This window comes from Hyposmocoma kahamanoa, unplaced genomic scaffold (genome assembly GCF_003589595.1).
Source record: "Hyposmocoma kahamanoa isolate Upper Pololo Valley unplaced genomic scaffold, ASM358959v1 192, whole genome shotgun sequence".
Classification (NCBI taxonomy): domain Eukaryota; kingdom Metazoa; phylum Arthropoda; class Insecta; order Lepidoptera; family Cosmopterigidae; genus Hyposmocoma; species Hyposmocoma kahamanoa.
The window spans coordinates 917622-942942 of NW_020653719.1; the positions used below are offsets into that span (position 1 = coordinate 917622).

The 25321-nt window shown below is 38.6% G+C and overlaps 1 protein-coding gene across 1 annotated transcript; it reads left to right on the plus strand.

The window, feature by feature from the left end:
• The first annotated feature begins 1761 nt into the window (after positions 1–1761).
• Positions 1762–23884, plus strand: LOC113226702 (F-box only protein 11). Its single transcript, XM_026459422.1, has 14 exons — positions 1762–2151; positions 5285–5531; positions 5803–5970; positions 10897–11101; positions 11428–11656; positions 12277–12501; positions 13155–13399; positions 14397–14723; positions 18387–18581; positions 19346–19651; positions 20568–20748; positions 21096–21243; positions 21330–21428; positions 21734–23884. Exons 1-14 carry the CDS (start codon positions 2055–2057, stop codon positions 21861–21863), a joined length of 2802 nt encoding a protein of 933 aa, XP_026315207.1. The 5' UTR covers positions 1762–2054; the 3' UTR covers positions 21864–23884.
• Positions 23885–25321: the final 1437 nt, after the last annotated feature.

Consider the following 25321-nt stretch of genomic DNA (forward strand, 5'->3'; position numbering starts at 1 on the left):
TTCTAAGTATTATGCTACCATCCTAGGTCTCATTTTTATTTAGAGAATAAAGAAATCAAATAAATAAATCAAAGAAAGATTTAGGGTCGTATTCCAGAACTCAAGTCAGGACTTGAGTATGATTTAAAGTACTGAAAATCATACTCCAGTCCTTGCCATTAGGGTCGTATTTCCAGTGCTTGAAATCACACTCAAGTCTGCTCAAGTCAGAATGTGAGTATGATTTAAAGCACTAGAAATCATACTCAAATCCTTGCCATTACGGTTGTATTTCCAGTGCTTGAAATCATACTCAAGTCTGCTCAAATCCTGACTTGAGCATTGAGTACAGTTCCGTGTTCTAGAATACGACCCGAAGGGGTCGTATTATAGAACTCTATTCAATGCTCAAGTCAGCATTGCACTGGCAACACAAGCACTGGAAATACGACTAATGGCAGGGACTTGAGTATGGTATCAAGTGCTTTAAACCATACTCAAGTCCTGACTTGAGCATTAAGCAGAGTTCTAGAATACGACCCTGAATCTTTCTTTCTTTAGTCTTTAAATAAAAATTATTATGATTGAGACAAAAGATGGTAGCTTATAATTATTATGCTACCATCTTTTGGATAAAAGGTGGTATTGTCCATTTTCATTTCATTCGTACACGATGCTTCAAAACCCGTACAAACGAATGTCTAATACGGCGATAAGAACAGTTCAAAGTTATACAAAGTGTCAAACTTAACGTGCTCTTGACTGTACGAGTGTTGGCTGTTGGGTAATTTTCCAAAAAATTAAAATAGTGGACATTTTTCAGTAGAAATTTTTGAAAAATTACAAAAATATAATTCTCATGTTGTGTAATTTTTTAAGCCCTACCATAAGTGCATACAGTAAATAGATTATTTAAAAAAAAAATTATGATAGCTACCAAGTGACGGGACGAACAAGTCGTGATATTAGTCTATGCAAGTCGTGTGCTTGGTGAAAGCGACACTCTTACCTGTCCATAATAGTTGCAGTGCCACTCAAAATTTTAAATCGCAAAGGGGGCACTGAGGGGCACCGCCACTGCACCCGTCACCTTGAGACATAAGTTGACAAGTGTTCTTACCCTGTTTACGGATTGCGAGAGAATGTATCAAAGTTTTTCAAAATCCATCGTGACATTTCGAGTGAAGCTATACAAGGGTGTGTTTTAATATTTTAAACGCATAATGGAAACTCCCGTATGTGTATGTAATTTATTACCGTAAGGCATTTGCGTCACGCAAACGCTTTTAAGACGCGCGTCTTAAAAGTTTTAAATTCAGGGTCAGAGCGCTTGGTTTTTTATTGAAAACAAACTTTTGGTACAGATTGCTGTAAGATTTTGTTATAAAAAATATAATGTTACAACACATTGACCTGTTTCAACAACAAAATTTTGTATTCCAGTTTTAATATCGCAGAGGCGGAGTAGGTATGTATGTATATGTACGGGTACGCTGGCAAGTGGGGTGGGGTCGACTGGCGTTCGGACGTTCCACGTACTATCTACGTAAATTGACCAATTCAATACAAATTAATTTTATTATGACACAAGTAACATACATGGTTTTGTCTGCAACTATCTATTAGTCCTTAACACGAGAAAGATAAAAAAAAATAACAACACAAAAAAGTACCTTGCATTTGGTTTGATTTGAACGCATTGATAAAAATAAAAGAAACAAAAGTGTTTTTAGAGGTGGCGCTGGCATCGCGCCGCCATGTTGATCCGAAATCCGCCATCATCCGCCATATTTACTGGAGAGTCGTCCATTGCTTGCGAGAGGGGTGTGAAATAATTGTAGTTTTCCTGAAATAATGCGTTTCGTCAGTTAACACTTACCATTTTAGATTCAGTGATCAGTGTTTTATTTGTAGAACATTAAATTCTTTATCGATCACTGACTGATGTGCTGTAGTCGTTATTTCCCGTTTCGTTGCTCCAATCTAATCTAAACAGAAAATGGCCGACGGTGTTGGTGCGGGTGTCTCCTTTGTTTAGGCCTGAATTCTAGTGAAAATAAGTGCTACAAGAAATAATGCCTAGTGCCTCGTTTTCCTCTTCGCGTTCTTACGTCCGTAGATCGCGAAGAAAAGGCGGACATCGAATACCCCTACCTTCTAGGACACAATCGAGTAAGTAATCCGGGTCGCCGATGTCGCCCCAATCTTTTACGAATCGCTATCGACATTTCCATAAATGTGCAACGTTTGAATTGCACTTATAATTTCAATGTATCTTTTTTGTTCTACACATTTGTGTGTAAACCAATGAGCCATAGTAACATTGTAGCGGTTAGCTGCGAACATGCGTGTATAGAGAATTAATACTTACTACAATAATTTTATTATTTGGTGGATCATCGTAGATCGTATTGTCGATAGACATGCAAATTCTTGGGGTTTCATTACATTCCAAGTTCTACAAAGATATTGAATAGCGCATTTCTGTGACATTTTGCGCAATATGGGTATTGATTTGCCAGATGAAAACTTATTTTATACAAAGTGAGAAAACAGCTGTTCTGAAACATGCCCGTGTAGCATTATGCGCCGCCGCAAACTTACACCTTTTTTACTTGAATGCTAAGTAGCACATCTCAGCACTTGTACTCAGTCTTTTCCTTGGACATATTATGTAAAATAATGATTATTCAAGCTAAGGAATTAAAATATACCATCTTTAGGCTTGCCATAGACATTATTCTTCTACTTTTACAGTAGCAGTAGATGTTTTGGTTAGTTTTCTACTCACAAACTTTTAAAATTGTGTGATTTTTAGGAAATAGCTTTGTTGTGTATTAATTAACAGCTGATTTTGAGTAACAATTATTCTGACTCAGATTCACAGCAAACATAATTTAAAGTCGTTCTTCTATCTATGTGGCATTTTGATAAGGTGTTAGACACATTAAAAGTAATATTTGCATGTTTTATGTCAGTGAGTTGTACACATATGTAAGAATAAGTCACTTGGCGATCCAGTGCAGTCTAGAAATTTTCTTTGTTTGTAAGTTAGGGAAAAAAGAAAAAGGGAAATCAGTAAATGACTATTCATAAATAGATTATGTTCAAATAAGACAAAAAGGAGAAAAGCTTTGATGTCTTGTTGTTTACAAAGTAAGGATAATGAACTTTGATATCACTGCTATGTTTATACTTAGATTGCTTTAAGTTACACTTAGTATTGATGACAAGTGTTGATATTTAGAAAAATCACTTATTAACATTTATGAATTTGAATCTGTATCACCCCTTATACACGGTCCTTGTTTTTAGAACATGATTGACGCTATATTCTGTCACATTGTTCTGATTTCAGTGGATGGGGGACTTTATGCATGATTTTAAAAGAAATATAAAAATTATTTCTTCTCTTAATCGATTTATACTTTTTTAAACTGATATTGTGTTTAATGTTGTGAATAGTGTTGTTGTGTTTAATTTTTTGGCGTTTCTCTGCTGACTCCCTTTTACAAAATATTTTATTTATCCTAATATTAAAATAAAGATAGCCTGTGAAATAAATTGTTTTAAAATTTAAATAATATGATAATAAATTTGAATAATAAATAAATATTAATTATATACTATAAGTTATGCTACTGTAATCTAATTAAATTCAAACTTTCAAGTGACATAATTCTACTCATAATAAGACATATTTCTTTATTATTATATGACATTTTTTTTTTTAATATTATTATTTGATAAAGAACAATTTTTATTTAATAATTGAAACCTCGGCCTACCTCTGCTGTTATTGTTATCCCTAATAAATGGCTCATATGTGTAGCATTATTTTAAATTTAAGACATGTATAACATATGAATGCAATAAATATATTGAGTATTGAAAATGTAAGCCCAATCTGCTTTAGAGGTTTAGTTTCTTCATTGGCACTCCATATTATAGATGAATTTCATATTTTTGTAACTTTATGTTGTACTTGATAGGAATAGGGTAGGTAGTTGTGTTGTTTTCTGCAAGAATACAAAATTTAACAGTAGTCTGCCATGACCACGGGACCAGTAAATAGCCCAGGTTTATTTGATACCTCAAACAATTTGGGTTGGCTATGCGATTTTGATACAAAATCAAAATATACAAATTGAAATGCTTTTTATTAACATAGTTAAACTGAATGAATAGCCTTATTGCAGAACTGAATTATGGCAATACTTGTTACAGATTCATTTTCAGTAAGTGTAATTATTGAGATGCATATTCTAAATCGATTAATATTCATCTTTATACCATTAAAATAAATAACAAAAAAATACTAATATAAAGTCTAATTTTGTGCAAGTGTGCTAGATTTTCTCTTAAATAGGTCATGCCTTTTGGCAACATATCAAATCTTTGATTAAGACTTCACTCATAAAACAATGAAAGTGTTCGTGTTTATTTCACTAAAAAATTTGCCAGATCTATAGCCAATTTCATGTCCAGACAACACAATATTGAATTGCAACCTAAAATACTTACATAAATCTGGAGTATACAATGAGATCATAGTACTTCATACTACTTATACATACATGGTTAAAGAAATTTATACATGTAGTTGACTGTACTGAATATCTGTTTTGATTAGTGTTTGTTTTTATATGCAATTCCACAATCGAAAACGAAATGCTTAGACATTTCTGGTTCTACCAAGTTTTAGATACCAGCAAAACTTTTATCATCTAACAACAACAATCATGTACTATCACATCTTATCTGTTTTCTGTACTTAATAACAAATAATTTGTAAATAAAGGCAAATGTGTCAATCCAGAAGGTAGTTTAGTCTTTGTACCCTTTGCAATAAATAATAATTATATGCCAGATAACCACACCAACTAACTGGTCTCAAACAAGAGGATTCTCTGTACTATGATCACCAGACCAATGAAATTCACTCTAGGGTACCACCCATAACATCCAGACCAGGATCGGGAATTGACCTAAGGATTCCTCATCCAACACCCACATAGCAAACAGTTGGGTCATGGAGGTGGTCAATAATAATATTAATGCAAATAAAATTTGTTGATGCGTTTTGAACTTGTTGATATTGACTACATTACAGATTGATGTTGCTGTTACTCTAGCACAGTTGTTACAGGTACATTAAAGTTAACTAGCCTGTACAACATGTAAAATAATAGGCATTCCAACTACAGGCCTCTGATCCTTCTTAACATCGCCTATCATGAGGTACTATTACCAACCAATTGACAAAAATAAATACATGTTAAATGATTAAATGTTATTATTTCAGCTGAACCATGTGAGTCAGTGCCTGGCCTAAACAACGTAACCGGGAGTGCGATGGCGGCGACGGCCGCGTGCGCCGGGCCCAGCGGCAGCGGCGGCGGCGGCGGCTCCCCACCCGTGCCTACGGCCGCTCCCGCCACCACCGCCGGCCACCACAGCCCCTACGACCTACGCCGCAAATCTCCCCCCGCCTACCATGAACCTGGTCCTTCTGGAACTTGCTCCCTACCAGCCAGAAAACGGCCTCGCACGTCAGTATCTTGCTATAGTTGTCTATAATGGTCTTTCTAACTTCATCGATTCTTAATATCCCCTTCCATATTACAACATTTTCATTTAGACAGCCAATGTGTCAAATTAGAGGTTAGATAAATATGTTTACAAAATCACACTTCTGCTCTCTAGAAAATATTAGGAACAAATAAATATTGCAATACAATTGGGCACTTTCCGTTAAGTAAAAGTTAATTTGCCAAGCAACTTTCTGTACGAGTTACACATACAGTATACAATTTCCTGCAGATCTCTATCTCAAGGCGTGGATGTATGCAACGTGTCACAGTACCTTCAGTATGAATTGCCTGATGAGGTGCTCCTTTGCATCTTGTCGCACCTCACTGAACGCGATCTCTGTCGCGTCGCACAAGTCTGCAAGAGATTCAATACTATCGCTAATGATACTGAATTATGGTAAGAACGCAATTTTATTTAATTTTTAATGGACTGAGTTTCAATCTCTGCGAGATGCTCATTTCTCTGTGACTGTTGACTTTTTACCTCAAAATAAACTTTATGGATTGAATAAGTGATAAGGGCAGGTTAAAAACAACGCATAGAAATGATAGAAACGCAAATCATCATTTTTTAATTTGCTTCACAATTTTCTGAACTTAATATCTGAAGTATTTGACGATCTCGTTGACCCAACAGCTTGTACTGTTGGTGCTAGCTGAAGAGGCCCCGGGTTCGATACCCTGTGGGACCAATTTGTAAAATGAATTTATCTAAATCACAGTACAGGAAATTCTCTAGTTTACATACATATCGCACATGAAATCAAACACTGTTGTTACTCAAACTTGTGGAATTGAGAAAATATAAATAAAAGATCCAAAAAAATTCTGAATGGTTCTTACTGTGAATTTTTTTTTTTATTGTACCAAATGACGGGACGAACAAGTCGTGCGCCTGGTTGTAAGCGACAAGCAGTTGCAACGCCGTCAAAGATCAGAAGAAAGATCTTAAGGTCTTTGCCACATCACCTGTCACCCTGAGACAAGTCCTTTATTACTATAATTTCACCAGCACCCTTGCCCTTCTGAACCGGAACACAGTAATGCTCACATTAATACTTGGCGGCAGAAATAGCTAAGGTGGCAGTACTTCCCTGGACGAGCTTTTCACAAGGAGCACTACTAAATATTAGAGCTCTTTGTGAAAGAGTTCATAAAGTTCGAGAAAATATTTTCATCATGTTCTCTCAATTCGACAATTTTGAGTAATTATTATTATTATTATTAGGGTGGTTTCATTTGGGGCCTATGAGGCCCCTCATCACTGCGACCAAAATGATCTATTGTGATCACCACTAATCACAGCTTGGAGCCAAGACCAACAGCTTAAGGAACTGAAGGAATTTCCTGGCTCCGACAGTCTTTATGTCTTCTGAGTGTGGCCAGAGGACATAAAGACTGTCGTTACTGTGGACACACAGCTTGTCTAGTTTCCACTTCCTAGTGAAAGGAACAATAGTTGCCTTTTCCGCATTAATAGATAATTTGTTATCTTGACACCACGCGGAAATGGTGTCAAGAGCTCCTTGCATAAGTGATGATATAGTGCTTTGGCAGTGCCCTCGAACTGTGATCACTAGGTCATCTGCACATCCCTGGCCGTCAATGTTCAGTTCGGCCAACCTATACAGAAGCTGATCCACAGCACAAGAGTCGAAAGGAGAGAAGAAATTACTCCACCTTGCGGGCAACCCTTACTGTGGAAGCCACAAGCCGGTCCCAGTGTAACGAGATACTGGCTCTGCGGCTTAAGAGCATATTTTGCACCCATCTCGTAGTAGAAGTGTTTACACCTTTGGAGATTAGTCCCTTTACCAGAGTACGAGTGTTGTACTAGTATTGTATTGTCAAAAGCACCCTCTATGTCTAGAAAGGCACATAGTGCTATTTGTTTGTCCTCAAACGTTCTTTCAGCCCTGTCCACAAGGTGGAGCAGAGCTGTCTCTGTGGATTTTCCACTTTGATAGGCGTATTGAGTGTGATGGATAGGTCTATATATTAAGGACGAAGCCCTAATGTGATTGTCAAGTACCTTCTCCATTGCTTTGAGCAAGAATGAGGTTAGGCAGATGGGTCTAAAGGACTTTGCAAGAGAGTAATCCTTTCTGTTTACCTTTGGTATAAATACAACTTTGCATGTTGTCCATTGTATTGGTATGTGTCCCCAAGCAAGACTGGCTCTATATATTTTGACCAAGTATGGCAAGAGTACACTTATACCCTGCTGCAGTAAGATGGGAGTAATACTGTCCTCACCTGGGGATTTGTACGATTTAAACAAACTAATAGCCCAAGCCACTTTTCGAGGTCTAATAATGTTGGCGGCAATGTTCCAGTCCTCGTTGCGAGGCGTATGTATAGTAATTACTGGGTTTAGTAAGACATTACAAGCTCAAGGGTTTCTGTTGAGGAAGTCTAGTAGATCCCATCAGGCTTTTTTAACAGTCCTGGTTGATCGGAGTTGGCTTTGGCAAGCACTCTGTGTAGACGTGCACCTTGAGGAGCACTAGTGATCTCCTCACAAAACCGCCTCCACGATGCTCGCTTAGCCTTCCTTATCTCCTTATTATAATTGGTTAGGGCCTTCCCATTCCGTTGTCAGCTTGACCCTATTGAAGAGTCTTCGAGTTTTCTCTCTTGGCTTTCTCAGTTTGGCATTCCACCACGGAACTTTCCTATTGGAGATCCGAATTTTTGGTGAGCAGCTTTCCTTAAAATCGCTGATGATGCCCCTGGTAGTGACCTCAACAGCTAACTCTAGACTTTCAGTGGTTTTGATCGATTTAGGACAGCCTGTTAGATACTTACTGCCTTAGTCTGTCTCTAGACGTCTTAGGCCGCGTCCCTAAATGTAGTGGGGTGGCAGACATCTCCTGCTCTCAGATCAAATCTTATATCTTGATGATCTGACATTGACGTCTCATCACTAACATGCCAGCCGGTTATAAGTCCGACTAGTCTAGCCGTAGAGAACGTAATGTCCAGAATTTCTTATCTTGACCTAGTAACAAACGTTGGTGTACATCCTTCGTTATGAAGATACTGGCAATTTAATAAGGTAACTCACCTCTGTTTTTGATGTCTGAGCTCCCCCAAGCGGTGTGGTGAGCGTTGGCATCACAGCCCACCAAAAGTTCTGCTTTGTGCTTCTGAGCGTATTCCGCCAGTCGTGTCAGATCTTTCGTGGGGCTGTTCTTTTCTTCAGGTAGAGCATTATTATCTTGGCCTGAGGGCTATTCCAGGGAAATAAATATGCTACAAAGTCATCAGTACAGAACTCCGGAACAGGCATAAGGTTAATGTTTTTGTTATAAACAATGCAGGCTCTAGGTCTACTTCCACAAGTGTTGTAGATCAACTTACCAGCGGCACTGAGTCCCATTATGTTTGTGTGGTTCCTGAATGAGGGCGACATCCACATTGCCTTTCGCGAAGCAATACTAAACCACAGCCACGGCATGGTGGAGGTTTGCTTGGAGAACCCTCTAGCGCCATCTAGCGGCAATTAAAACCCTGGCCGCGTTGCTGCCCCCGACTGCTACGAGGAGGACGAGCCCATCCTCGTGAGCCTCGCGGGTTGGCAGCCCCGCGCCCTTGCACTCCTCCACGTGCCATACTTCGGCCATGTGGGTTTGGTGCTGAAAACCACGGTCGTGTACCCCCCAGACCGTCATTTAGTGTCATTACTGTGACAGTTTTTTACCGAGCCGCCCCAGTACTGGCACTTGTTGTTGGCTGCGATGTTTGGACTCCCGGGACAGCGGGTGCTGTCCGAGTGTGCCCCGCCTCCCGTCCACGATTCTTCTGGGGCGATGCACCCAGAGTCGCAGACGGGGCAGCCCCATCACGTTTTCCCGTGGAAGACGGGCCAGGGCATCTGCGCTGAGGTTCCCTGCCCCGGGCATCTGCGCTGAGGTTCCCGGCCCCGATTCCTCGATCGGACTAGTAACCGACCCTGGTTTCGAGACCGAGGCACCCCGCACAGTGCCGCCGCTGAAAGTGCTTTCCGGACACCCCTTGATCTTAAACGTGACCTGTTTAAAACCAAGGTGTGTCTGGCAATTTGAGCCACGGAGATTCTCTTCAGATGGGTCATCAAGAGTGAACGCGACTACCCATCCGTTCGCATCTTCCCGTGCGTGAAGAATCATCCATACCTCAGTGCGGAGACCTCTATTTTGGGCAGGCAGATGGCCATCTGCACCGACTCACATCCCTTCTTGGGAATGTAAGTGGTGGCGGTGGTGGGCTTCGGAAGCTCGCTTTCCTTAATCAAGGACAGCTGGGGTTCCGGCCACGGCTTCAAATTGCCGATCTTTCCCACAAGCCAGTCTGCACTTACTTGGTCCTTGCAGGGCACAAGAATCCAGACTGGCTTGTGAGAGAGGTCCAGGAACTTGGTCCGTCGCCATGTGCTGTTGTGCTCGCGATGGTGCGGGCCAGAAACAGCTCCACAAACCTCCATTTGTTCCTATGACATGGGTTCTGAATTCCGGATACCCACGCGCAGGGAGCCCGCCATTTCGCTGAAAGTTGGTCTGTTCCTGCTTTCAGCTGACGCCATGGTCCTGGGAGCCTTCCTTACGTGTTCCTGCGGCGACACCTCTGACCATCCACGCTTTTGCGCTTTCGGTGTTGGAGATGGTTTAGGCACCGGAAGTTCACTCCAGGGCTTTTCAGATAGAGGCAGAGCTTCTGCGTAACTCATACCTGTTGTCATCAGGCCCTGTAGTCTCTTCCGGCGAGACCCGCTCAGTCGAATGCGCGGCTGAGCGCTGGATTCCGACACCAGGGGATCCGAAGGACCCGCCTGGTTCGTATCCATAGCCGTAACCGAAGTCACGTCTTTATATCCGGGTGGACTGTCCATCCCAGCAATCGTTTCCTCCAAGGAGGAAATTAAGGTGCTAACACTTATTTCATTTTCTTTCTCCATACACGTCTCACGAGCGGCTAGGGAACTAAGGGGTCACAACCGGCAGAGTCCCGCTCGCCGGCTGAAGGGCATAAGGTTCCCTCATCCATAGGCACGGTACGCCTAACACCATTGGATTGGGTGACGACATTTTAACCAACAAAGTCCCAGCATTTACTAGGGTTTTTATTTATATATTTTTATTTTATTTACAATTTGAGTTACGACAGTGTTTGATTTCTTGTGCAATATGTACTTCGTCGATTAGAGCGGGCAGAGACTACGAACCTCCGCTTACTACTATTATGACATACATATCTTTTTTGTTTCTTCCACTTGCATCAGTGAGATCTGGCAATTGGTGTGGTTGTCTATCACTTTATTATAATTACTTATTCTGTTTAACAGGAAAAGTTTGTATCAGTCGGTGTTCGAATACGACATGCCACTGACGCATCCGGCACCCTGTCAGTTTGAATTAGTGCCTGTAGACGAATGCGACGCGGACAACCCTTGGAAGGAAAGTTTCCGGCAGCTTTACTACGGCATACACGTACGACCCAACTACCGCCCCAAGAAAGACTCTCGCATCAAGCATTTTAATACTATTAGGGTTAGTAATATTGGCTTTTAATATTTCAGAATATAGTTTAGGAAACATTTAAAATGCGTAAGTCCTTCGAGGTCTACATATAATGACGCATTAAGCGCTTTGTAACAATTACCCCTGAATTGTTTACTCATTTTTCTTAAGGCAATTTGTCTTACGAACCAAATGCGGATTTGCTAAAATATAACAGCAATTTCTTTTAAAACAGTCGTGAAAAACTAAATCATGCTCAAATAATTTTCAAAATGGCGCTTTCGCCCTGTCTACAAACCACCGACGTGTATTACTTGGGACACTTTTAACAATTCTGACATTGACCACTGATGCAGGCGGCTCTCGAGTATGTGGAAGAACGCGGCGGCAGCTCCCCCAGCACCACAGGATCCCCGACGTCAACAGCCAGCTCCACGTCGTCAACGACGTGCAACGGCGGCGCGACTTGCGGTTGCGCAAGCGGCTCCTGCTCGTGCCGCCGTGCTGCTCCCGCGCTTATTTTTGTGCATGCTGGTCTTTATCAAGAGGAGTGCCTCGCTATTGATAGTGACGTGCAACTTATTGGTAAGGATTAATGTAAAAACAGATATACATTACACTCTATAATCGCGGATTGTAGTTTTTTAAGGTTATGTATGGAGCTAACAAAAGTAAAGCCTTAAATATAAATTGTTCAATTACTAATTTGGATTCGCCGTTATACTCGAAAAAGAAAATTTTCTCAAAAAAATTTGCTTCGAAATAAATGCAATTGAAATTACCAACGACGAATGTTTCTTACAACTCTGGTCATCCACGTTAATTAGTAGGAGATGATTCCTCATTTTGTGTTTTGTTCTTTTTTCCATAAGCAGATGTTGCGTTTTCCCTATGGTTGAGTAATTTTCTTTAAAAAATAAACTATATCATTTTAAGGTTTAATTTCTGTACGAAAGTATAATGTAATGAATTATTAAAAGACCTGAAACAAAAGAAGTTGTTTATGGTGTTATTTATATTATCCTGCTAGGTTCTTAGTATTTTACATATAATTCGATATATACTTTTTGGTGAGCCATTGCTTTTGTCTATATTTTGTACAAACCTACCCATTAATGTGCATTTATTGTTAGTCCAATTCCCATAATAATTTGCACATTTTCGTTAAATATACTTCACGCTAACACACTTATTGTTACTTCTAGGTTGTGCCCCAGGCAACGTAGCGGAATCGGTTGTCTTGGAACGTGAATCGGAATCAACATTGACGTTCGCGGAAGGAGCGAACCGCGCGTACGTCGGCCATATGACGCTCAAGTTCTTCCCAGATGCCACCTCTACAATGCAGCATCATAAGCACTATTGCCTTGAAGTCAATGATAATTGCTCGCCCACTATTGACCATTGTATCATTCGCAGTGGCAGTGTCGGTAAGTACGCAAATAACAGGACATGAAATAGTAATTAATACCTTATACAAACAATAATATGGATCCAACATAGAATTTCCCTTCTACTGTTCCGTTGTAAACTCAGCTTCAAAGTTATGAGCGTGTAATGATTAAATATTTGAACAAAAGATTATAAATATTTACTTAAATACAATTAATAAATAAATAAATAACTCGCACACTCATAACCCTGCACTAGGGAAACCCTGTATTTCGGGTGCCATGGACACACACGTAGACAATCACAACTTACACCCCAACTCACGAGAGAAATAAATGTAGACCATGCAAATATGCCTGCCCAACTGGAAATCGAACCCGTGACCTGCCTGCACCTGCGTGGCAGATCAGCATAGTTCGCAACCGTTCGGCCACGGAGGCATCAATGTTCAAATCATTTTGACACTGACTTTGATTCCATAATGTACAAACATTTTTTTTTTCGTAGTGAATAAAAAATTATAAAAATAGATATATTTCAAGTAATATTTTTATTCAGCGTTAATTGGTAATCCTTCAGTTACAACGAAAATCAATTCAGCGTTCATAACTGTACTATGTACAATAAGTACAATTCTTCTTAACCATCAAACCAGAATACCAAAATAACAATAAACATGTTTGCGATACAGTGGGAGCAGCCGTGTGCGTAATCGGCGCGGGCGCAAATCCAGTGATCAAGCACTGTGACATCAGTGACTGCGAAAACGTGGGTTTATACGTCACGGACTACGCCCAGGGCGCGTATCAGGATAACGAGATATCACGTAATGCGCTAGCTGGTATTTGGGTGAAAAATTTTGCCAACCCTATCATGCGTCGTAACCATATACACCACGGCCGGGACGTTGGGATATTCACTTTTGAGAATGGATTGGTGAGTACTATTTCTAGAAAGAAAGAAAGAAAGAAGAAAGAAAAATTTGGATGACGCCCAAACTGTGCGACTGAGGCTAGGTAGTTATGGTGCTACCAACTTACATTTATAATATGAGTATTGGCGTTAGCATCTGTGCGTGTTGTTAGGTAAAATGGTAACTAACATATATATATGACATTTCTTATTGTTAGATGATCGACTTGTGTCTAAATATTTCTCTCGAAAGTCAAACTATGATCAGTGGATTGTTAAGCCTATTCATTGCCAGACCCGTTCGCTATGTTTTCATTTCTGGAGTCATTGATGAGTTTGAAAAAAATTAAAACAAAGCCTTGGTAGCCTAATGTTTTGTCCAACAGCCTCTCAAACAGAGATTCGAACCTACGACCCAGGTTCGAATCTCAACTGCAAAGTTTTTCGGAATTTATGTGCGAAATTTAATTTGAAATTTATACCATTAGCTTTTTGATAAAGGAAAATGTCGTGATGAAATCTGCAAAGCAATTTGATGGTCTCTGTGAAGTTTCCAATTCGCGCCGCGCGTGTGTACTACAACCCAAGCCCTCTCATTGTGAGGAAGCCGGTGCCCAGTCATGGTACTATACAATAATAGTTCTTATTATTTTTATTGATGATTTTCAAAAATTAAGACATTCCACTATAAATGTCAGGCTAATTTTTTTAGTTCACAGTTTAAGATGTATAAAATTTCTATAACGTCATTTTATATGAGTGGCTTCTAGAGTTAGTTTATGTACACACGCCAGCACATCAAGCTACACATTGTCGTATCTTGTTCCATTGCACTGGAGGCGATTTTCGAACAAAAATGTGTAGTACATGTGCACACAGAGTCCGTACAAACAATGTGTAATTTTATGAATGTTTACATACAACTGAATAATTCTGCACACCTTTCTCAAACATTTATTTTTATACATAAGAGTGACGAAAATATATGTTTCTCAGTAATGTCATTACAACTTATTTACAGGGCTATTTTGAAGCAAATGACATCCACAATAATAGAATCGCCGGTTTCGAAGTGAAAGCCGGTGCTAACCCCACAGTGGTGCATTGCGAGATCCACCACGGCCAGACGGGGGGCATATACGTCCACGAATCTGGCTTAGGCCAGTTTATAGATAACAAAATACACTCAAATAATTTTGCTGGCGTTTGGATTACCTCTAACAGTAACCCTACGATACGCCGAAATGAGATTTACAATGGACATCAAGGGGGCGTGTACATATTCGGAGAGGGAAGAGGCTTGATTGAGCACAATAATATTTATGGAAATGCTTTGGCTGGAATACAGGTAGGTGCAGAAATGTGTTTTGAACTACCAATAGGATTTGGTTGTTCACATAAGTATAGAGGAGATGTCATTGTAACGAAATTAATTTAATTTAGTGGATAATGAGCTAGTCATCCTCTTTCGCAATGACATCATTAGATATCATCTGGACAATAAATACCAATTATGCATTTAATTTATTACTAAATGTAGTACATGTTTAGATACATATAGTGTATCTAAATGTACATTTATCTTAATGACCCTGTGTTAAATACGTTAAATGGTTCTTTTTTGAAGATGGAGTAAAATTACAGTTCATGACGCAGTAGGAAATGAAACTATTTTTCCGGATTTAAATCGCTATATTTGTTTTTTCAAAGTAACCGACGCACATAGGGGAAAAATGACGATTTAGGCGGTCAAAATTATTTCTTTGTATTTTTGCGTTCTAGTGGTCAAAATAGTTTAATATATTAACTTTTGTAATTTGTCCAAGTAGAAACTAGGTGTATAAGGCATTAAATAAAACGAAACAACCAAATTCTTAAACAGAATTTATTGTACTTAAAAAACAAGACTTATAATCAAAATTTGAACTAGGATGACGATGAAATCCAAGGTTCATCATCAGAAAATACTTCCTCAGTTTCCTCTGCAGAACTTTCTGATGTTTCGGTTTCGGAGGTACTATGGTATGGCTCTGCAGGAATCATCATATCTAATGCTTCTTTGCTAAAAACAGAACGTATTTTTTTTGTGTTGGCCTGATACTCGTTATTAGAGGATCTGAACTTAACAAAAGTCTGTTTAAAACATCCATGTTACATGCTTCTCTTGAAAATTTTCTGGTGAAATTCTGTCGGTATTGACGAAAATGTTTATTTCGAGCTTCTGCCGCCTCTTCTGATAAAAGACCGATAGGTAACAAGGCTTTTTCGATCACAGTGGCACCGTGAATTAGAATCTTATGCAATGTTGGCGTCATAGGATGCCACGAATACAGCTTAACGTATAATTTGGCAGTTTGCAACCCATAATCGGCGAATTTTTGTAAGTCCAGTTTCTGACCACTGGATATTGCTTCCAAAATCACTTTGAGACGATATATTAGTTGAAAGTCAACACCAGTGATATCAGCTGCTTGCTTTGGGTTGGCAAAAAATCTTCTGCTTGTGTTTCCATCGTTAGTGGTGCCATATCCAGCCTTTGGTACATCAACAATGAGTCCAGTTTGTTCCCTGAATTTGGCTTGTATTTCTTCTTTTTTAAGTTTCACAATTTCTTTTTCACTAGCTGATCTTATTTGCCATTATTGTATGGTTATCTTATACTATAAATGCAATATACTCTCAAAAAAACGTATTCTAGCGTGCAACACACACAAACCGAAAGTTAAAGCATCTTCATCTACGTTATACTTTATGGTTAAGTTATTAAATTGTTTTGAAGTTGCACCACAAATGTAACACCTCATGGTCGAGCTAGTTGATGTGACAGCGTTGCATACCTTGGCATCAATCATAGTAAACATCATTGTATGTTTAATAATAAAATGTTTTTCTCCTTGCAAAACATCACTGGTTTTTAACGACTTAATGGACTCTTCTATGTAGTTTATTTCAGAGTTGGTTATATCAACAGTCTCTTTAGTGAATCTCATTCTAATAGGCCGGCAGTATCTTGGAGAAGAAGGTGTTGGATTTTGCCAAATTATTTTCTTATTATCTGTACCACAAAATAATTGAAGCGGAACAAAACTACTTATAAAAATATATTTATCAGAGGCATCATTTTGGATCTTCTGCTTAAATTGGTCTTGTTGTGATCCATCAGCACCCCATTTTGATAATAATTGTAATGATATGCACTCTTCTTCATTCAAATTCACCAAAACATCTTCCAAATACATGGTCAAACGTTTCGTAGTATGGTCCAGTAAATCTTGTAAGTTTACTTCAGCACAACTTTCCGTAACTCGATATGATTCTTTGACCGGGTAACAATCTTTTTTTGCTTGTTGAATTACTTTATAATTGGGATAACGTTTCTTATCAGCACTTCTAAAGATTTCATATTGTCGTCTAGAAGCATCGGCTTCTACAAATATAGAAAGAGCCTGTAGTGGCGACAATCGTGGGACTTGCTGTTGTAATGTTGTGTATCCCATTTGATACTTTTTAGCTCGTTTGGGAGATTTTGTTAAATTTTCAAGTATTTTGGATGCAGTTCTCTTTCCAGAACTATATAGCGATGTTTGTGTAGCGTGTAATAGTACAGTCTTATCAACAACACCACGAAGTTCTTGAGTTTTTCTGCGTTTGCTTCTCTCGCTGCATTCTTCAAAAGGTTTGAATGGGCGACCCACAGAAATTTGTGAAACTCTTGGAATTTCAAATGTTCCTTGTAACCACTTCTCATTTTTTACCAGGAATGTTTCTTGTCTTCTATACGCTTCTGTCCATTTTTTCTTAAATGCAGCCTTCAATAGCGAAAACTTCTGCTTTAAATACTTCAGTTGATCGTCGGTGTAATTTTCATATGACAATATGAAATTTTCAAGATAATCTAATTTTGAGTCAAAACTAGGCAGATCTTGATTTTGCATTTTGTCAAAAAGATACTTCCGCGTCATCACATTACATCCCGAGCCTTCTCCCAGTCCTGAAATTAAAAAAAAAATATAGTTAAAGTAAAATAATATTATTATGCTATTTGACCCTGCTCGATTCAAATATGTCTAACACTCATTATCGCAAAAAATCGCAGCCAATTTTAGTGCTTTTAGTATGTTAAACCCTTTGACATTATAATTGTAGTAGAATCACTGCATAGAAATGTGAAGAAATACATCAAAAACCTTTTTGAATTCTGAAAAACCATTTTTTTCTTGAAATATTTTAGTGTTGACTTTTAGTGTCTCAAATTAATAGTAAATCTACATAAATTCACAATAAAAAAATAAAATATATACGTTTTTACCTGTCATACTGGAATCCATATGGTGTTTATAAAAAATCCCACGCACACGAGCCAATAGTCACTTTTAAAGTACACGTTTTTGCAAGAGACGCCGCGAATCGATACATGCACTCAAAGCGATGATCAAGTTCCGACTGATCATACGGTTGTCATAGGGTCAGGAAGGGAAGGGGTAGGGCGGGCTTTTGTTCTATGTCTATTCAACTTTATCAGGGACCAGTTTTTTTTTACCTGGGCAGACTTTTGTAAAATCGACTTTTGGCCAGCTAAATCGTAATTTTTCCCCACTGTGCGACGTTTCGGGCCCTTTACAGGTCCCATGGTCACGGTTGACTGACTGACTGAGTATGTGTAACAATCGCGAAAACCTAAGAACTCGATCATGACGCAGTGTTGCCTGCTTGCAAGCAGCTAGTGATTGCAGTCGATAAATATTATATAAAATAAAAATATAAAACTGTCGACAACAACCATATGACTATTTGAAATTTTACGAAAACTGGCAACCCTGCAAATGTCATTTTATTCCATCTTCAAAAAAAAATAGAGTATACAAATGATTTGGATTAAGAAAAATAATCCAGCATTTTACAATGCTCATTAGAGCCGGTTGTTAGAACTGCTATGCCTACTCATTCCTTTAGATCTGAGGTAAGAGTAAAGTAGTTTATCAGACCTGCTAACAAAAATGATTGATTACAGATCCGCACAAATAGCGACCCTATTGTGAGGCACAATAAGATCCATCACGGTCAGCATGGTGGAATCTATGTGCACGAGAAAGGCCAAGGGCTCATCGAAGAGAATGAAGTTTACGCCAACACGCTGGCCGGTGTTTGGATTACCACGGGCTCAACGCCTGTGTTGCGTCGTAATCGTATACATTCTGGAAAACAGGTAGGTACAAAATTCTTGAATAAAAGCCCTTCGATTAACTTTTAACACCTATAGTAGCAGTAGAGCTCCTTGTGAAAGAGTTTGTCCAGGGAAATACTGCCACCTTACCTATTTCTGCTGCCAAGCAGTAATATCCAGCATTACACCATTCCTGTTTTGAAGGGTAAGAGTGCCGGTGAAATTACAGGCACATTGGACTTGTCAAGTTGTGTCAGGGGCGCAATGGCAGTGCCCCTCAGATCTTTGCTATTTAAAGCTCCAAGTGGCACTGCAACTGCAACACAACTTAACAAAATTTCTTTGTACAATGCTGATATAAAAACCCCAACTGATAATCTTAGAAAAGAAATTCCTTTATGTAATATAATATTTATATATTATTTAACCGCCTTAAAAAGGAAAAGTTACTCCATTCCACTGTTCTTTTGTCGTGTATACTACGCGATTACTCCGATTTTTGTGAACCAATTTCGATTGTTTTTTTTTTGTTGAAAAGAGGGTGCCTCGGTAGTGGTACTTAAAATTTGAAACAATTATTTCACCTCTAAGGGTAGCAAATTAGGGGATGAATCTAGCTTATTAGATTTCACCTACTTTCTGTTGATTTCAATAAAACTTGGCAAATGGATGTAATTCCAGGAAATGTTAAGGTCAGATTTTTAAAATAAAAAAGTTACAGTTATATTTTATCCTAGAAGTGCTTTCCTGTTCTTATTTAAATAAAATTTAAAATAGTTATTACGTTTTTGTATTATTTCCTTCAGGTCGGCGTATACTTCTATGACAACGGGCACGGAAAATTAGAAGACAATGACATATTTAACCATCTGTATTCTGGTGTACAAATTCGAACAGGCAGCAATCCACTCATTCGTGGCAATAAAATCTGGGGCGGACAGAACGGCGGCGTACTTGTGTACAATGGTGGGCTAGGCATGCTAGAACAAAATGAAATCTTCGACAATGCTATGGCAGGAGTGTGGATAAAGACTGACTCCAACCCCACGTTGAAAAGAAACAAAATCTTTGACGGTCGTGATGGGGGTATATGTATTTTTAATGGTGGCAAGGTAAGAATACTAAATAAGTTTTAAGTAATATTTTTCCGATGCCAGTGACGAAAATGGATACGAGAGAACTTTGTACTTAAAAGTGCTTTGTAGAGATCGAGTATGCCGCCGCAACTGTTTCAAACGTTCGTTGCCCGATAATGTATGACTTAAGGGCAATTTTCCATTAGCCTGAAGTCTTGACTTTCTCAAACTCATATCTTACAAAGGGTGATATAATTCAGTAGACGACAATTCTTTCTATTTATTTTAAATTTCTTATCAAGTGTAGTAATTTGGAAGCATTACTTTAAGTATAGGTAAATATAAAGGAAATGTCATATGAAATCAGCCTCCAAAATTTGGATAATATATACAATAAATTTTTAGCATTTCACTAAAGCTCAGGCCACACAGAAGCGGCCGCGGAAGCGTTCCGGGCGCAGCCGCGCGTTTCAGTGTGGCAGGGTTCATATGAACTCGTACATTACAAAAATTCGCGACCCCGGAACGCTTCTGCGGCCGCCTCTGTGTGGTCAGAGCATAACTTTGTGCTTTAAGATACGAGTTTCAGAAAGCAAAGCGACGGTATATATAAGTTCATAGTTAATCTTTAGAATAAATACCCGCTTCTATACTATTGTCTATTATATTAATATTAGATTAGACATTCGATTTATATGTATGTACGTTATATATGAATTTCAACAATCGGAACCAGAAATTTTTGATATTGGATGTGAAGTAGCAGAAAATGAAAAGTAATGCTTCTCTATTCTTTTTAAAGTTGACCAGTTAAATCAAAACACGAATGTAAACAAACCACCTAATAAGGTTGCCAGTCATTGTCATCAGATTGCTTGGTTTCTTCGAATTTCTTCTTGCATGGTGGTGCACAACTTGTACTAAAAACTAATGATGAATCCGTCTTCATCAGGGCGTCTTAGAAGAGAACGACATATTTCGCAACGCACAAGCCGGGGTGCTAATCTCGACGCAGAGCCACCCCGTGCTGCGACGCAACCGGATCTTCGACGGGCTCGCCGCCGGCGTCGAGATCACCAACAACGCCACTGCCACTCTTGAGCATAATCAGATCTTTAATAACCGGTTTGGAGGTGAGTATATGATTTTTGCTGATAGAACTACATTGTTTCTTTTAACTACAATTAATCAGAACTAGACAAACTGTATTAAATGTTACTAAAGTGTTTGCGTTAAACGACGTCAATAAGATAATTTTCACTGGAATGTGATAGAAAATCAGCTAAAACAAAACTTATTGGTAGACTCTCTGTTTTAATAAGCTCTATCTAGTATAATTTATTTGCTCTGATACAATCATATGAGCATGTTGGCTAGTCGGCTGCTTCTAGAAAAACAAACGACTCCTATGGATCTTTGCTCCTGTGGTGTCTAGCGACTTGAAAATGTATATATCACTAATTCCTTCTTGTTCTTTCAGGTTTATGTTTGGCATCCGGTGTGTCACCCATGGTGAGAGGTAACAAGATTTTCAGCAACCAAGACGCGGTGGAAAAGGCCGTGGGCGGAGGCCAGTGTCTATACAAGATCTCATCTTATACTTCCTTCCCTATGCACGATTTCTACAGGTACGAATCTCTCTTATTTTACAAGTTCTATCTTAATTACATGTTTTTAAAATAACGGATCTAATTGTCTTTGTATTGTATTTCAGGTGCCAGACCTGCAATACAACAGACCGCAATGCTATCTGTGTCAATTGCATCAAAACGTGCCATTCTGGTCATGATGTAGAATTCATTCGTCATGACAGGTAATTTACAGTAATATGTAAATTTTTATTCAAGGAGAGATTTTAAGTTATTTATTATTAAAAAAACAAGTCACACTTGGTTTAGTTTTGAAAGAGCATGTGAGTTATTGTATAATGTAATATATATGTTTGTACGCCTAAATATTTGGCCAGACAGTGAAACTATACCTATTTTGTACATGTCAACTTTTACAACCTGTGTTCACAAATAAGTGAATTAGGTTTGTTTGATAAGCACAATTTAGCAAGCACTTAAATCAGTTATTATTACAGTTACTAAAATATGTTTGCTCTTACGTACACAGATTCTTTTGCGACTGCGGCGCGGGGACTCTGTCGAACCAGTGTCAGCTGCAGGGTGAACCGACGCAGGACACAGACACGCTGTACGACTCCGCAGCACCAATGGAGTCGCACACGCTGATGGTGAACTGAGCTCCGGCCCACGCGCCGCACAGCCCGCCGTCCGTCATGGTCCGCGCCGCCGCCACGCCATTCGCCATGCACATCCTCGTCACGCTGCACGACGGCCGCGTTGCCGCCGTCGTCATCCGCAACCTCTTTCGCGTCAACAACAACATCCAGGTCGTCTGACCTTCTGGCGCGTCGGAGGTAGCCGGGGATCCCAGTCAATAGAATTTTAATGATTTCCGCCTACACGTGAGACGGCCGCGACGGCGTCGTGTTTGCGCCTGGGCGAAGCTGTGGCCAGGGTGCGCGGGGTGGGGCGGCGGGGCAAGGGCGCGCGGACCCGTCCCGCTACCGTGTCCTAGGCACCGCCACGCGTCGGATATCAGTATTCGTCGGAAACTTCTATGAACATTATTTATTACTTTAGGTATTATTCGCTGGACTGCAACGATTACTATGATACCATTTGTACTTTCTATGTCTCCGATCGTCCAACGTGTGATTTTGCACTTTGTCTAATGATGTAGTGTAAGTACACTAGTTGTAGCAATTATTTTTATTACCTAAAACTCCACTGTATATTCTCATCGAAGTCGCTGATCACGATGCCGTTTGGCGCGTGTGCTATTCGTAATCGTGTAACCGCTAATTATTATGTATTTTACATCTTTATACTCTTGTTGTTATTAACGAAAATTTGTGTATGTAGAGATTTATTTCAATCATTTGTACTTAATAATTACGTCTATTAGTATCAAGCATTCCCAAATTGTAATCGTACCATAATCTCAAAATCACATTGATAATTAGAATAATGTTATTCGTTTTATAAGATGTACTGGTAGTAGTATTTATAGTATCTACCATAGTTTCATAATCATGGGGAAGATTATGTTTATTTTGGTCAAAAATACTATGCATAATTAAGTTACTAGTTTTAGTTTTCGATCCAGCGACTGTGACAGTTGGGATGGCTTTATATTGTATTATAATATGATATCGATTTTAACCATTAAACGACACGAGTTCATATTATATCGGAGCATTTACCCTTAGCTCTCCTGACGACGGGGTTTTCGTCTATACGTTTTAGTTAATAAAGATAGTTGTGAAGTGAGTGAGGTCGGTTATACTAGTGGTTAGTGAGTCTAGCACGGGCCATGGAGGCACAGGACTGCCGGTCGCCGGCCGCGGCGCCACCGCAAGCCAAACGCCCACCGCCGTCGATGAGCTGTGGACGCGACGCACGGCATCTTCTTCGAGTCTGCCTCTCCTAACTATTCAGCGCTACTAATGCGCTTTGTAAATATTTATGTCACACAATAATCGAAATGTAGTAATTAATGTATTTGTATCATTATATTTTTATTATTGATCACAACATGTATGTTTAATTATGAATTACGTACGTTATGCTCAGAGTCGCGCTTGTATGTAAAGAGCCACTTTGCCTGCGAGCCAGTAGATAGATGGGAGATATCATTAGCCGCGGGCGCGTCCCGTTACTGTATATTAAGATGCAAATTTAAGAACGGATGTGCGTATTTAATTGGAAAAGATCTTAGGTACAATTGATATTTTATTATATTGTTAATTTAAATTTGGTATTGATATCGATCGAGAAGCAATGTTAGGAACTGGGATGAGCCGCGAGAGAGCGGATAGTGCTGATAGTGATAAGTTAGCCGATAAGCTATAATGAAATCTAAATTACTCAGTAATAATCAATCACTATTGCAAGTTTCGAATTGTTAAATCGTCTCCATAGCACGGTATGTTCTAAATCTTGCTTTTTTTATAATCCTCAATCTGTGATCAATCGCTAAATGTATAAGTGAATTTGTTTTAGTTAATTTCAAGAACAGGTTTTATCGTCTCGTCCAAATTATTGTGCCGCCGATGCTTTTGTATTCTTGAATGTGAAATTATTGTTATTTATTATAGAATTGTCACTATGTTCTAATTTATTGAATTAAAATCTGGATATTTTGTTTATACATGAAAATACCACTGTAAAAGCCGTGATATACATCATATAATATTATAAATCAGCATTTTATTTTACATTCTGAAACAAGACTCCTTCAACCAATCGTCTCCAAAGGAGGTAGGTCAATACATGATTATGGAAAAAAGGGGAGATATGTAATGACGCCATGTAAGATCGAGTACCGTTGTCACCACTTTTTAGCTTGTGTGCAATTCAAACTTTTCGCTCTATTATCTATTACCATAACATTGGTTAGGGCTTAAAACATGAAAACGACGTCACACAATTTTAATCGTCGTCAGTGTCAGTTTTCCATAATACGTTACATTTTTTTTCCATCCTCTAAGGTTACCACGGGTTGGTGAAGCTGTCACTGTCAAGAGTAAAAAATTGAAGATTTGGCTTGATGGATTTATTCCGATGCCGTGAAACTAATACTAAAAAAAAACTAACTCGAACCCTCAACGAATTTCATAAAACAAATTGTTGGTTTTTTATGAAGGATTTATGTAATTTTCCATAATTGTTTCTAATTAACTTTGCATGCACATGTCAAATAAAACCAGTTTTATTTTATTTATTTTTTAAATGCATTTACTATGGAAATTTAAACAAAGTCAGAAATAAGAATTCGATTTTCCTGCAGTTTCAATCCAACCTTTTATTTTGAACTCATTGGAAAATCTTAAAAATGCTCTACGTTTAATCTTGGAATTTAAATATCTAAAACGATAATACATATACATTTTTCTTCAAGCATCAGCAACATACAAATTGACATAAAATTGAAATGACTCACGGTGGGCTGAAAATCGGCTTTCATAGACTTAGGGATTTCAATTTGCAAGTGCCAGTTTTTTTGCCGAATATTGCTTCTTTTAGTTATTACTATGTACAAATATGACACCCGAATTGATTATGTTCAAAAACGAAGGAGTTATAATTCTTTTTCTAAAAATTTGTATGAAAAATCGAATTATCTTTTAAACGGCAAGGAAAACCGTAATATCCTTACAGGTGGTTATAGTGCTAATTATTTATAATTTTTTGGCATACTCCAGATAACGGTCATAAATGCCGTTTTTTTTTTAAAAAAATCAAAATATTTTTATTTAATTTTACATGTGAAACGAGTTGAGGAACACAAACTTTTTACATAAAATAGCATCACCCCTATATTCCCGAAGAGTAGGCAGAGGTTTATAGTACACCCACACTTAGACAAATATTGTTTAGTTTTGTAATGAATCTAAAAACAAGGGATTAAGTAATTACAACTACCTATTTAATTGTTAAAATATTCTTGTTTATTTATACATTCTTAAGTTACACACTAAAAGGAACTGTTTCTCCTTTTAGTGTCTAAGTTAAGAACGTAGTATTTCCAAATAATAAGAATATACAAAACAAGATGAAATATAAAATTAGTTGGTATAGCGTCTGACACGATATGCAAGAAGACGTCGGTTCGAATCCGACCGGATCGAAGGAA

Excerpts from the sequence above, each read along its gene's own strand:
- LOC113226702 (XM_026459422.1), top strand. The coding sequence starts at position 2,055 with ATGCCTAGTGCCTCGTTTTCCTCTTCGCGTTCTTACGTCCGTAGATCG. Across the intron at positions 2,152-5,284 it reads ACCTTCTAGGACACAATCGA|CTGAACCATGTGAGTCAGTG; the intron begins GTAAGTAATCCG and ends TTATTATTTCAG. Across the intron at positions 5,532-5,802 it reads GCCAGAAAACGGCCTCGCAC|ATCTCTATCTCAAGGCGTGG; the intron begins GTCAGTATCTTG and ends AATTTCCTGCAG.